This window comes from Mastigoproctus giganteus, chromosome 11 (assembly GCF_048544385.1).
Source record: "Mastigoproctus giganteus isolate SK-2022 chromosome 11, ASM4854438v1, whole genome shotgun sequence".
Classification (NCBI taxonomy): domain Eukaryota; kingdom Metazoa; phylum Arthropoda; class Arachnida; order Uropygi; family Thelyphonidae; genus Mastigoproctus; species Mastigoproctus giganteus.
Window position 1 is genome coordinate 3,048,418 of NC_143585.1, and position 15,014 is coordinate 3,063,431.

At 36.1% G+C, this 15,014-nt stretch overlaps 1 protein-coding gene across 2 annotated transcripts in view; it reads right to left on the reverse strand.

Annotated features, from left to right (window-relative positions):
* The window catches only part of Mcm3 (minichromosome maintenance 3), a 180,250-nt gene that overhangs the window by 122,291 nt on the left and 42,945 nt on the right, over positions 1-15,014 (reverse strand). For both annotated transcript variants that reach the window (XM_090385070.1, XM_090385069.1), the window contains exon 7: positions 6,602-6,707. In XM_090385070.1, the coding sequence (XP_090241196.1) occupies positions 6,602-6,707 (106 nt within the window). The remainder of the gene's footprint in view (positions 1-6,601; positions 6,708-15,014) is intronic.

The window sequence follows — 15,014 nt, forward strand, 5'->3', positions numbered from 1 at the left end:
GAATGGAAATGTTGAAAATTACATCTGTGCAAAGCCATTAGAAAGAGACTCAGAGAGGACATAAGAAGATTTAACACAAGGAAAGTAGAACAAGCATTAAGGGACAACAAAGGACTTAAATCAGCAGCCATGAGCAGTAATACAGAAAGACAAATAATACTGAAAGTGAAGAATACACAGTGAACTCATAAATAGTACAGAAGGCATAATTCACATAGCAGAAGGCTACTATATAGAATTATACACGAGAGGGAATGATGCCAGCAGTGTGGAAGATGGATCACAAATTAGTAACACATATGACATACCTGATATCCTTCCTGATGAGGAAGAACATGTGTTGACGAAAATGAAGCATCAGAAAGCCCTGGAGGAAGATGAAGTTACTGTAGAGTTGTTAAAATTGGGAGGAAGGGGCATGACACAAAAACTGGCAAAACTCTTCACAAAATACATTTAGAAAAGGTGTGATGCCTAAGGAGTGGAATAATGCAGTCATAGTTTTGCTGCATAAGAAAGGAGATAAATCAGAAATTGGAAATTATAGACCAATTAGCTTGTTATCCCATATCTACAAGTTGTTCACAAGGGTCATTACTAACAGATTAGAAAGAATACTTGATGAGAATCAACCGAAAGAGCAAGCTGGCTTTAGGACAGGATTCTCAACTATGGATCACCTTCACATAATATCACAGCTAATGAAGAAAGCAAATGAATAAAACACCATTATGCCTGGCATTTGTGGATGCCGTAGCCTAGTGGTCAGGCGCGTGGGTGCATAACTACACGTGCCTTGAGTGACCGGGGTCCAAGCCCGTGACTGCTGAATACGGTGCTGTTTCTTGTATTCTGTCTATCTTGTGAACTCCTCTGACTGTTTGGTCGTCCCGGAGTATAAACAGAAAATTTATTTATTTGACTCCTTACAGCATAAGGCAACGTTTCAGGCACTGGAAAGACAAGGCACAGATACACCATATATTATGATTTTTAAGAAAATATATGAGAACGCTACCTCCTTTATTAGACTAGACAAAGACAGAAGCAAATTTAAAATTGAGAAAGGAGTTCGACAAGGAGACACAATATCTCCGAAGTTGTTTACTGCTGCCCTTGAGGAAGCTTTTAGAAGATTAGACTGGTTGCAGAAAGGAATCAATGTGTATGGAGAGTACCTAAACCATTTACGATTTGCAGATGTTGTGGTCATAGGCCACGATCCCAAAGAATTAGAGGAAAATCTTAATCAGTTATGCAGATTAGTAAGGATTTTGGACTAAAGTTGAATATGGCTAAAACAAAAGTAATGATGAACAAGTATGCCACAGAAAGGGATATAATCATTGAAGGAGCAGTAATTGAAAAGGTGGAGTCATATACTTATCTGGGACAAGTCATTAGCTGTAAGAATGATAAATGGCTGGAAGTCAAGAGAAAAATAAATTTTGGATGGATAGAATTCAGGATATATAGTCACATACTGAGGGGCAATATCCCAATTTGTCTGAAACATAAAACAATGAACCAATGTATACTCCCCACCATGACTTAATGAAGTGAAACTTGGGCACTCACCAAGTTTCCAGGTGCTACAATTTGCAAGAAGTCTTTCTTTTCTGCATCCATTCCAACAGATCTACATACTTCCTAAAATGAGATTACCAGACCTGTATGCAGTACTTAAGATGAAGGATAACCACTGCCTTATACAATAAGATAATTACCTTCTTGTCCTTGCTGGCAAAATTCTTGTATATCATGACAGAACTTCGTAGAGCTCTCCTAGTAGCCTTTCTGCACCATTTCTTATCCCTTAAAACAGGGGTCCCCAAACTATGGCTGTGGGCCAGATCCAGCCTGCTGATATTTTGATCAGAAAAATTAATGTTCATATGAGATCACAATAAAATTTATGGAAAACACATTTTGCAGATTATTTTAACATCCGTTGGTTGATTAATAGTGTTGACACCTGTGTCATCAGCTTAGTGTTGCTAGATATTAATTCTGTTATTTCCACTCAAAACTATTCTTTGAAATATCGTTTAAATAATCTGTTAATCTTGATCCTGTCATTAAATAGCAATAGTCGTTAGAGACAGAAATTATGGATTTCCTAATCCCTTATCATGACTTGGGTGACCTTGCATCTCCTCCACAGACACCTACCCATTTCATAGTGGGGGTTACTTTCTGCCCATCATGTAAATGTAATTTTTCTTTAATACTAAGTTAGCAGGTCACTTGTTAAGTTCAAAAGCTAAGCATTTGTTAGAGTCTCGTATACACGTTTCGTTTAATAAACCATTAAGAGAAAATATAGAAGTGCTGTATTGATTGAACGCTTCGCGAGCGTGACCAACTTCGGTAGCCTCAACAAATAGTTTTATGAAAATCTGGGAGAAAACAAGTTAGTGTCGTGTTTTGTAGTCCGGTAAGTAGGTACTGTTTTTATCTGATGTTATATTTTTTGTAGTAATTAAAATCACATTCCCTGTCAAACAAAAATCAACCATTTAAATTTTTTGTAATAAACCTTAAAACTTATTTCGAATTTATAAATAAATTTACGTTAAAATATTTCAAAAAATTTTAAGACATCAGTGCTTGCTTACTTCAATATTTAATAGTATTTTTTTTATTTTTTTATTCCAGGGACCCCATAAAAATCATGCCAAAGTTGATGTCGAAAAAAAGAAAATTTGATGCTGTGTCGAGTTTTTAATGAGCGGTGGCCAATTATTTACTTTTTTTGTACTGATTAATGATACTTGCACATATCTTATTTTCTTATTTGCAATGAAGCCTTGTCGGTGTTCAAGGAATATAATGTGAAACGTCACTACACCACAAAACATGCCTCAAATTACGATAAATTTCAAGGAGCTTTGCGGCAGAAAAAATTCCAAGAACTAACCCAAACTTTTCAAAGTCAACAACAGAAGATTAGAACTTTTGCTCATCAAAATTTATCTGCTGTTAGGACTAGTTTTTGAGCCTCCCAAATCATTGCCGAAGAAGGAGGGGCCTTTACGGATGGAGAATTTGTAAAATGTATTTGTTTGGCAATTGCAGAAGTATGTTCTGAGAAAGTAAAGAATTTTGTGTTTGTAAGTTTATCTTCAACTGAACTGTAATGAAAAGAATTGTTCAAAATCAACTCTTAGACAAAGTTTGTAAATTCACATTTTTCAATAGCAATTGATGAGAGTGAAGATACAAGCCATACAGCTCAATTACTAATTTATATCTGAGGTGTAAATTAAAAAGCTTGAAAGATACAAGTGAAAATATATTTTTGAGTGTCAGAAGTAATTGAGGGCCTCAAATTGAACTGGGATTTGCTATCAGCGGTTACGATGGATGGTGCTGAAAATATGGTCGGTACTAAAATTGGGTTCATGAGTCAGCTTCATAAATATCTTGAGAGTAAAAATATTAAAAAAACCGATGCAATTTCATTGTATAATTCACCAGCAGTCTTTTTGCAGAAAATTTTTGAGCGTAGATTCAGTCGTGTCAACTGTCAAGATCAACAGTAAATTTTATTCGCAAAACTGGTCTGAATCATCAGCAATTCAAAAATTTTCTTGAAACAATTGAGGCCGAATATGGTGATTTGTTGTATCACAATGAAGTACAATGATTGAGTTGCGGTAACGAGTTGAAGCGATTTTTTGAACTTAGGATCGAAATAGATCTATTTATGAACAAAAAATTGAAACCTGTTCTGGAACTGTCAGTTCTCAAATGGTTGTGGAACCTTGTCTTTCTAACAGATATATGTGAACACCTGAATTTTCTTAATAAGAAACAGCAAGGACACGATAAACTTGTCAATGAATCGTATTACAATGTCAAAGCATTTGAAACAAAACTGGAGCAAATTTTAAGCAATTGCTATTCTATTACAAAACTGGAGTTATTTAAAAGTCAACTACTTCGGAATAATTTTTTGCATTTTCCAAGTTGTGATAATTTATCTAAAAATATGCCTGGTTGTAATTTTTCTACTAAAAATTTTGTTCAAAACATTAGTTTGTTGCAGGAAAATTTTGTGAATAGATTTTCTGATTTTAAAAATAATTCAAAGGTGTTAGAACTTTTTCAAAATCCATTTGATGTACCCGTCAACAATGTTGATGAGAATTTGTAATTAGAGTTGGAAGATCTTCAATCTAATGATGTACTGAAGACAATATTTAAAAATGAAAATCTAATTCAATTTTATTCAACATTATTGGAGTCAGATTATCCAAAAATTAAAAATTTTGCAAGAAAGGTTATGTCAATTTTCAACAGTACATGTATATGTGAGCAGACCTTTTCAAAAATGAAATACATAAAATCAAAAATACGATCATGTCTAACTGAGGTGCATTTACATGAATTTATAAGAATTGGAACTAGTACTTTAATAAAACTCGATATTACAAAACTCAGTCACACTCTACAACCACATTCATCGCAATAATTATAATTTTGTTGTATTACTAACTGTATTTTTGTGATTAGTACAATAAAAAGTAATAATTAAAATTTGATATAAACAAAGTGGTAAATTTTATATTACATATCCATCGATGAAGCAGGAAGCAAAGGGTATCAAGATTAATGGACAACAGATTCATTGCATCAGATTCACGGACAACATAGCATTATTAGCTGACTCAAAGCAGGAGCTGTGTAAGATGTTCGAAAGGCTATCATTAAGGCTACAAAATTCACATCTAAAGATAAATGCACAAAAGACTAAAATACTTGTCGTCACCAAGAATGATGAACAACCTCAAACAAAAATCAAAATGGGGAACAACAAAGTGGAACAAGTGAAACAGCTTTGTTTTTTGGGGAATTGTATTACCCAGGACACCTGGTGCGCTACAGAGATCAGAAGAAGAATCACCCTTGCCAAGCAAGCTTTCAGTAACAAGCAAAATATTCTAACCAGCAGACACATCAACAGGAGATCAGGAAAAAGTTTGCTAAGTCATTCGTTCTGGTCTGCCATACATTGAAGAGTTTATTGAGACATTGAGATTTCTCCTGCTTTATATCCGTAGTTAGTGAGAGTTCTATATCCAGGATCGTTGCCGGAATACCTTTTTTAATTCAATAGTGGAGTGTGCTGCTGTATGGAAATGACACTTGGACATATGCAAGCAAGATATCAAGAGACTGGAGGCATTGGAGATGTGGGTCTGGAAGAAGATGTTGAGGATTAGCTGGACCGAGCGACGATCCAATGAATCTGTCTTGAACGAGATGCAAGATGTTGGCAGCTACTCACGACAGTGGAAAAAAGATAATCTAAATTTTTAGGACACACCCTAAGACATAACAAATTTTTAGTGAATATTTCAGAAGGAAAAATATTGGGAAAGAAAGGAAGGGGACGACCAAGGAAGAATATTTTGGAAAACCTAATGAGGAAAATTAACTTTAGGGGATATGAGGAAATGTTCAGCAGTAGACAGAGATGTATGGTTGCAGCGACAAGGCGAAGTCTTTAGAGTCTGATGATAATCCATTGATTTATTTTTGATTCTGTAAATATAGGTAGGCATAAAATTTGTTTCTCTGCATAACTTTAATCAAATGTAGTTTTCAGTAATCAGGAATTTTCTCTGCCAAATATTCCAAAAATTCATACTTGGCTCACTTCTCTAAATGTTTGGGGACCTCTGCCTTAAAAGATAACTGTTTTGTGACATTATAAACCTTGGAAGTAGTATAGTAGTGTGGAAGCTAGTGCCTACAAAACTCTTCTGTTATCATTCTGAAATCATTCTTTAATCGTTATTTAGTCATTCTGAAACTCTCGTCTGTCATTTGTTTACTAGGCAAGTGCCTTGTAAACAGATAACAGAAGAGAGTTTAGAATATGATGAAAATAGTAAAATAAATGCTTGAAATACAGAATAAATGTTTTGCTGAAGCAAATGCATGAATGTTAACTTTTTTTTAAACATTCCTTGAAAATAATGTAAAAACTTGTACCTTGGCGAAAGAAACAAATTAGCCTCGGGAAGCATATGTGTCTATAGTATCAAAACTAAGGATGCAGCACAAAACAAAATAAAAGTAAACATCTGTAATCCATGTGTTCATGTCCCTTCAACTCTTTATATTTTAATATTCCTATAATAGGATGCATCTATTTTTATAGATGCCCAAAATTTGAATGAAAAGACCAAAGTCTTTTCAAAGGTATTGATCTTTCAAATTATAAGGCTACCCACCAAGAGTTCCACTCTAAAAATAAGTTGGCACTTCTCTTCAAGACATATAATGCTACTTTTTAGAGCCTTTTGGTGTCTCACTTGTGAGTTAAATCATCACTGGTTTGTCAGGTACGACACCAATAGGGCACCCAGCCTCCAAAGATGACATACCAAATAAGAACCACAACATTCTGTGGATTGGTACATTAAAAATTAGTAACATTATGATTTGGTTTTAGAGGGATGCTTAACCTATTTGTAGCACAGCATATAGGCAAATCATGGTAGTAACCTTACAATTTTAAAGATCCTACTCCAAATCACCAGTTCAGAAATTTTAAGCTCAAAATATTAAGGACAAAATAACTGCTTACCCCTTTTTGCCTGCTGAAACCACGACATTTGCTTACATCTTGAGCAGAAATGTGAGGTGATTCTTCTTTACTGAGTAAGTTGATATTGTTAGCTATAAGAATAGTTCTAAGAAAAAAAAAATGTATTAAATAACTATTTATTTACTAATGTAAATAAATATATACTTATTATTTTTAATTTAATAATAATAATAATTAGTAAAATATAAATAGCTAAATACATAACAAGTAACAAACTTGAGTTTGTTATTTATTGTGTATTTAATATAAGTAACAAATGAAAGTAACACTATAAATAAAACTACAGCTCATTCTATATTAATCAGAATAAATTCTGAAGTAATGAATACCGGTAAATTGAAAATTACTAAAACTTTCTAATTAGACTTTAGCAACAACATTCAGTAATTTAATTTTGCAGTAATTTCCCAAGTATAATATGTCAGGAATTGTGATCCATTTAGTTGGTATTGGTATTGGAGTTTAAGGGCACAAGGGCAGCTAAGGCCAAAATGTGCCAGATCCTATATTATAATCCTAAAGTAATATAATGTGTTCCATTTTGGCATTAGAGGAATTCATATATATGTATTTGCTTCAGAAAGGTATAGAGTGTAGCTAGGTTAGCACTATTGCCAATCATGTGGTTAAGAGATAACGGTTCTTGCAGTTGTGATTGAGAATGGAAAGTACTTCTGAAATGGGAATAGTGAGGACAATCTAAAAGCATATGCTTGACTGTAAGCGGTAGTGTACAATGCGTGCATCGAAGTGGGTCATCCCCCATGAGTAGAAACATATGGGTTAGGTGCGTGTGTCCTATCCTTAGTCTTGCTAGTACAACTTCTTCCTGTCTATTTTGTCTGAAGCTGGAAATCCATAACGCTGGTTCTTCTTTGATTTGGAGCAACTTGTTATTACTTTGTGCCTTCCATATTTCTGTCCACTGAAACATACAGACTTTTTTAATATGCTTCAAATAGTCTCTATATGGTACTTGGTAATTTGCTGGTGATGTACTGTTTGGTTTTTTGGCTGCCTGATCTGCTCTCTCATTGCCTAAGATACCAGAATGCCCTGGGATCCAGCAGAATTTTACTGAATGATTCCTACTTCGTAGATGGTTTAAACAGCAAATGATTTGTTTTTTGATTGGTTGTGATATTGAAAATTGATTGCCCAAAGAAGACACTGCACACAATGAATCAGTGTATATTATACTGCTAGCATTGTGGAGAGTGTTAATATTCTGTAAGGCTAGTTTGATTGCATATAACTCAGCAGTATAACTGCTACATTCAACTGGTAGTGATATGGAGACTGTAAAAGACGGAAAGACAGCTGCGGCACCAATGGCAGAACCTGTTTTTGAGCCATCTGTATATATTTGGTAGCTTTGTATATTGTTGAGGGCATATTCTTTATGTAGTTGTTTGATATTTTCATCTGCCAGGGAGTTCTTTCCCCATTGCTGAAAGTGGATATCACAGTCAGGGAGATTTATAGACCAGGGTGGATTAGGAATATCGCTCTCTTGAAGTATGTTATCAAAATCAATATTCCAGGTGTGAAGCAAATCTTTTAGTCTAATGCCAGTTGGTCTATTTTCAGTCGGTTTACTGTTATAAAATGCTGTCCACTCAGGGTTCGAAAGCAACAGTCGAACGGGATGGTCTGGAAGGCTTTGAATTTTAGCTGCATAATTTAGAAGCAACATTTTCCTTCGAAGGTGAAGTGGAGGTTTGTGTGCCTCTACATACAGACTCTGAACAGGGGATGTTCTAAATGCGCCCAGAGCAGTGCAAAGGGCACTGTGTTGGATGGTATTAAGTCTGATTAATGCACTTTTCCTAGCTGAATCATATATAATAGCACCGTAGTCTAAACGAGATCTGATAATAGCACGATACAAATGTAATACAGTGTATCTATCAGCTCCCCATGTCATAGCAGAAATGGACCTAAGTATATTAAGTTTCTTTAGACAAACAGTTCGGAGGTATGTGATATGTGAAACAAAGTTCAGTTTGGTGTCCAATATTAAGCCTAAGAAACAAAGATTACTGGTGAGAGGGATCAAATGGTTTTTTAATCTGAGTTCTGGTTCTGGGTGTAGCTTACGTTTTTTGCAAAAGTGAACTGCAATTGTTTTTTGATCTGATAAACGATATCCATTCTGCATTGCCCATGTCTCCAACTTATTTATGGAGAGTTGCAGTTGTCTTTCAATGGTATGAATATTTTGTGAACGGCAAGATATAGTTAGATCATCAGCATACATATATAGTTCTACAGTGTTTGGGATGTTGTGTGATATGGTGTTCAGTCTAAGTGAAAAAAGGGTAGAGCTCAGTACTGATCCTTGTGGGATACCTTCTTCTTGAGTGTAGGACCGAGAAAGTACAGATTGATAGCGGACCTGAAAGGTTCTGTGTTGAAGAAAATTTCTAATGAATTCTGGTAAGTGCCCTCGCAATCCTATGGAATGAATTTCTCTCAATATGCCATACCTCCAGGTAGTGTCGAAAGCCTTTTCTATATCGAGACTTACTATTACAAGATGTTCATTTCTGACGTAAGCATTGCGGATGTTAGTCTCGGCTTTCACCATTAGATCTAAAGTGGATCTGTTTTGTCGGAAACCAAACTGATTGTTGTTCATCAGTGCTTTAGTTTCAAGAATCCAGGTAAGCCGTCTGTGTATCATTCTTTCTAGGATTTTACTTAGGCAGCTAGTTAGAGAAATAGGTCGGTAATTTTCTGGAAGTGAGTGATCTTTTCCTGGTTTAGGAAAGGCTAAAATGATGGAATGATGCCAGGAAGATGGATATGTACCTTCAAGAAATATCCGATTATAGAACATTAATAGTAAATTCAAGGCTGCACTGTTTATGTTTCAGCATTACATAATATATACCATCAGGTCCAGCTGCACTGTTGGGTGATCTATTTAATGCTGTTTGCAGTTCAAATAGGTTAAACGGTTGATTATAGGCAATATATTGGGTAGTATGGAATTTTATTTTGTACCTTTCAGCCGAAGCTTTGATTTTAAGAAAAGAGTTGCCATATGCTGACGTGGCAGATGTTTGGTAGAAATTCTCTGCAAGGGTGTTAGCTACTTCTTCAGAAGAAGAAATTTCCTGTCCATTTTTGATTAAGATGGGAGAAGGAAGTGGTGGATATTTCCCATTTAATTGCCGAATCTTTTTCCAGATGAGATGACTGCCAGTATCCTTTGTAATAGTGGAGGCAAACTGTATCCATGATTCCTTTTTGGCTTTTCTTCTAATTTGTCTAGCTTTTGACTTTAGCCTTTTATATTGAATTAGGTTGTTGGTAGTTGGGAACTTCCGGAACAGGTTCCAAGCTTTATTTTTTTCCTTTTTGGCATTGGTACAAGCTTCATTCCACCAGTGTTTAAGGTTTTTGTGTTTACATGTGGAGGCTTGAGGTATTGCTTCGGAGGCATTGGTCAGTATTTGCCTGGTAATATGCTCTGTGACATCATCAATGGGTTGTACATAATATATACCATCAGGTCATAATAATATACATAATATATATGTACATAATATATACCATCAATTGGCTATCAAAAGAAAGACGGGTTGAAAACTTTTCCCAATCTGCTCTGGAGAATTTCCATTTTGAGCGATTATCAGGATATGATGTTTGAAGCGTTTGGATTCTGCATATGATTGGAAAGTGATCACTATTGTGTGGGTCGTTTAATACTGTCCATTCTATACTGGGATATAATATGGGGGAACAGAGAGTTAAATCAATTGCTGACATTGATCCAGTGGGAAGGTGAGTATAAGTTTTTTCACCAGTGTTCAATAATGTTAGATTCAGTTGGTCTAGTATCGTCTCGATCAAGTGTCCTCTATTGTCCATGTGGTCTGATCCCCACAATGGATAATGCGCATTGAAATCACCAAGGATACAAAAAGGTGGTGGTATTTGTCTTATAAGGTCTTCTAGTTCTTTAAACGTGCACATCTTGTTAGGTGGAAGGTACAGAGATACTAGAGTTAGAATTTGCCCAACTGATACACGTACAGCAATAGCTTCTAAGTGGGTTTGGAGCGGAATGTTTCTAGAGGGTATTTTACTGTCAACTAGAATCGCGACGCCTCCACGTGCGGATAATGAGGAGTTTCTATCTTTTCTGTAAAATGTAAAATTTCTGATTGATGGAGTTACTTGTGGAGTTAGATTAGTTTCTTGTATGCAAACAGCAATAGGACCATATCGGGAGATTAAATCATAGATGTCATCGGTATTGCTGCGTAAACCTCTACAATTCCATTGAACAATGTTCTGCATTATCGGGGTTTGAGGAGGGAAGGCGAGTCTGTCTGTTTCTTGTGAGTGGTTTGCTTTTGACGGTAATATTTCATTTTATCTTTTTTAGGAAAATTGGGACGTCCGGGATCTGTACTCTCTTCTATGTCATCAGTTTGACCTGACGAAAATCCAGTCTCCATATCATCTTCTGCATGAAGATCAAGGACTGTTTCATCGTGTGTAACTATATTTTCAGAGTCCATTCTATTTGAGTTTGTCTTTTGTATTTCAGTGGCTTGTTGCCTTCGTGATTTATTTGACATTTTATCACATGATTTTATTTTAGGCGGAACTGTGATAGGGGTATTACTTATTTCATCAACTAGAACCGGTTTGGTGGTAGGTTGAGATGTTGACAGCACAGATCGGGCCCATTCTGCAATGGATGTATTGGGCGGAATTGATACCTCAGTTTGGGTTGAAACAGCTTGGCACTTTAGTGTAACGGAAGCGTACGTGGTTTTTGGGACAGCTGACTTTATTTGCTTTCTTGCTTCTTGATATGTGACCTTATTCTCGATCTTGTACTTTTGTATTCTTTTTTCAATTTTCCAGAGTTTGTATGATTTTGAGTATGCTGGATGGTCATTCTTGCAATTTGAACATTCTGGAGCCTTTGCGGTACACTCTGTTTGTGAATGGTTTTTTGACCCGCAGTTAGGACAAGTGGTTTCGCCTCTGCATGTTGTCTGGGAGTGACCAAACTTTTGGCACTTGAAACATCTTAAAGGGTTTGGAATGTATGGGCGGATACGGCAGTTTAGGTAGCCTGCTTTAACTGAGGTCGGCAAATTCGGTGTACTAAAGGTCAATATAATATTACGTGTGGGAACAAGTTTGTCATCCTTCTTTATTATAATTCTTCTTGCTTGAGTTACTTTCTGTTCTAGTAATTCCATGACTATCTCCTCTTCGGTTACGTTCAACAAATCCCACTCACTTATTACTCCTTTTGAGGAGTTCAAGGTGTTATGTGGTGAGACTTTGATTGGGATTCCGCTTATAGATGACATTTTTAGTAAAAATTCTGAATGCCTTGCTTGAGTGGTCTCAATTAAAAGATCTCCTGATTGGAGCCTTTTCGCCATTTTCGGTGTACCTGCTGCATTCTCCAGACATCTCTGGATGACAAAAGGAGAGAGTCTGCTTAGCGGCTGAGTCGATAAAGAATGTATAATCAGAAAAGCTGGTGGTTCTGATTTGTTACAATCCTTTTTCAGTCTTTTCGGAAGATTGGGATCGTCTTCCATTCTGTGAGTCTCAGTATGTTGAGGGCCTGTTGGCTCTAGTGGTGGACATGCGTCACAGTCCATTGTTGCTCCTTTTAGCCCTGGGAGTGAGAGCTTTTCCTCCCAGATTTCCGGCCCCGCCACGTGGAGGCAGGAGCGGTGCCACCTAGTGGCCAAGCGGTTGGAGAGGTTAGTTTGTTAGTGCAAAAATTAATAAATATACTAGGAAAAGAAAGGTAATTTTCCTTTCTGGGTTCTTACTTAGGATCTGTTAAGTACAGAACCACTTATAAAGAAATAAGGATGAGAAAAGCACTGGAAAGAAAATATAACGAAATCACTGAGAAAGAGCACTATATATCACTTAGGAAAATCGCTTGGACACTATCGCTTGGCACTCAGGGCTCCATTTAGTTGGGAGTGGTAATTCACTTACATATTATCGTAGGGCAATTGTAGTTTTCCAAGATACACATTCTATGAGGAGGGAAAAAAAAAAAAAAAAAGTTTTTTGATGGATGTATGATTTTTTCATAGATCTAGGCATACGGTATTAGTATTAATACCATATGCCTGGCAAACAAATGATGCCAGGAAAAATCTTATAAGGCAATAAAAAAACAAAAAAAAAAAACATGGGTTTTACAATGGTTTGCGGCCCTCCAAAGTTCAACCCTACCCAACGACATCTTATTCCTTAATATTTAATTTCTCTCATTGGGTTTTCTTTTCCCCTGAGACAACTAATTTTTAACATACAGGTATATCATATTAGGAGTGAGTGAGAAATTTTGATAAAAGAAAGATAGTGGGCATGATTTAATTCAACCACCTTTGCTTTTCAATAGGCATTAAATGCCTAAGTGCTTTCAGAGTTAATGTTTCCGCAATCCTTGGAGTTTGCACCTTTCCAACAGCAGCAACCTTGGCGGAGGCGTGGTTTATTCATTCTTTTGTTTCATTGGTCAATATATGAAGCATGGATGGGATGAGGAAATGTTTCAGTCTACTGTTTCTACTTTCTAAGTGACAATTAGTATTGATTTATTGGTTTCCTTGTGGAAGTTGTTTATTTTTGATCCACAGTGCTTTTCTGAGTGACATGGGCTATGAGAGTTAAATAAAAATAGTTTATATTTTATTATTTAATTTTTAATTTTTGTAGTTATTCAACTCATCATCGATCAAGTCAAGTAATGAAAAGAAAGTGTCCACAGTATCTGGATGAATATCTAGCTTATGGTTTTATCGAAAGCCATTCAACTCGAGATAGCCTGTGTGTCTTATGTGTAATAGTTTTTTTTTTCAAATGAGACTATGAAACCATCAAGACTTTTAGATCACTTAAAAAGGAAATATCCTGATAAAGTTGGTAAAAATATTGAATATTTTAAAAAATTAAAACAGAATTTTGAGCAACGTAACTCTGCTACTTCCTTATATGAGAACACACAAACAAATGACGATGGAATGATTGTCTTATAAAATTGCAGAAATCATTGCAAAACCTGGTAGTGCTCATACAGTTGCTGAGACTGTTATACGACCCACATTAGAGACCAACTTCAACAGTGATGGATTAAAATCCTTCCAGTATTTTAAAAGCATTGCCATTGAGTAATGATTCAATTTGAAGATGAATCAATGAGATGTCAGTTAACATTGAAGAGCAGCTAATTGACAAACTAAAAACGAGAAAATTTTCTATTCAGACTGATAGAATAGAAAAGACTAAGGGTTGCTCTTATGAAGAAAGGCTTAAGTTTTGCAAATTACAGTGTGTGGAGACTAGGCACCTGTGAGGTGATCTGATTGAGGTGTATAAAGCCTCGCTAGGAACCAACAAAAATATCACCTACTACCACTCATCCTGGAGGGAAAGATCGAAGGCAAGAAACGCCCAGGCAGACCGAAAATGGCATGGCTAGATAACATCAACACCTGGCTTCACATGACAACAGCACAAATTCTACACGTAGCGCTAGACAGAGAACAATATCAAAACGAAGTCGCAAACGCCATTCGGCAGCATTAAAGAAGAAGAAGAAAGCCTTGAATAGTTTGAGCATGCCCAATGCTGATGGGATTCTTCCTCTTCCTCAGAATAATCGCCTCAGAGGGCATAAATTCAAATTGAGGAAAGACAGCTGTAGGATAGATGTACGGAAGTTTGCCTTTAGCCAGCAGGTCTTTGATTGCTGGAACAAACTTCCATCAGTCGTTGTAGGAGTTGACAGCTTAAATAGATTCAAGGCAGAACTAGACAAATATTTGGAGCAAGTGGATGGGTGAAATAAGAAGGGTGTGTGTTTTTGGCTGATACTATATAAGCTTCCTTTCTTCCATCATGCTAATGCAACTCCATTCCTGTGAAGATGACCTGGCAATACTTCTTTAACCACTGATTCCATTATTTTCTATGGAAGAGAGAGAGATCAGGCTTACAGGCTTGTAATTACCCACTTTGGCCTTTCATTTCTCTCCCCCTTTTGTTTATAGAAAATACATTTGCATACCTCCAGTCTTTAGGGCCTCACCTGGATGCTCTCATAATTATGGCCAAAAGCCTACTTACCTATTTTGCATTTCTAATATAATTGGATATATCTGATCAGCACCAGGTGCCTTGTATACTTTTAGCTTCAACCATTTCTCTTCCATTTTCTTCTCAGTTACCACAAAATTTTAGCTGCCAGTTAAAATCTGTTTACTTCTGATATTCCCATCCCAAAAAACTTCATGGGTAAATGTAGATGCAAAATATTTATTTAGTTTTTCAGCAACATGAACAGGATCATCAATAGTCATGCCATTCATATTCAGTGAGCCAT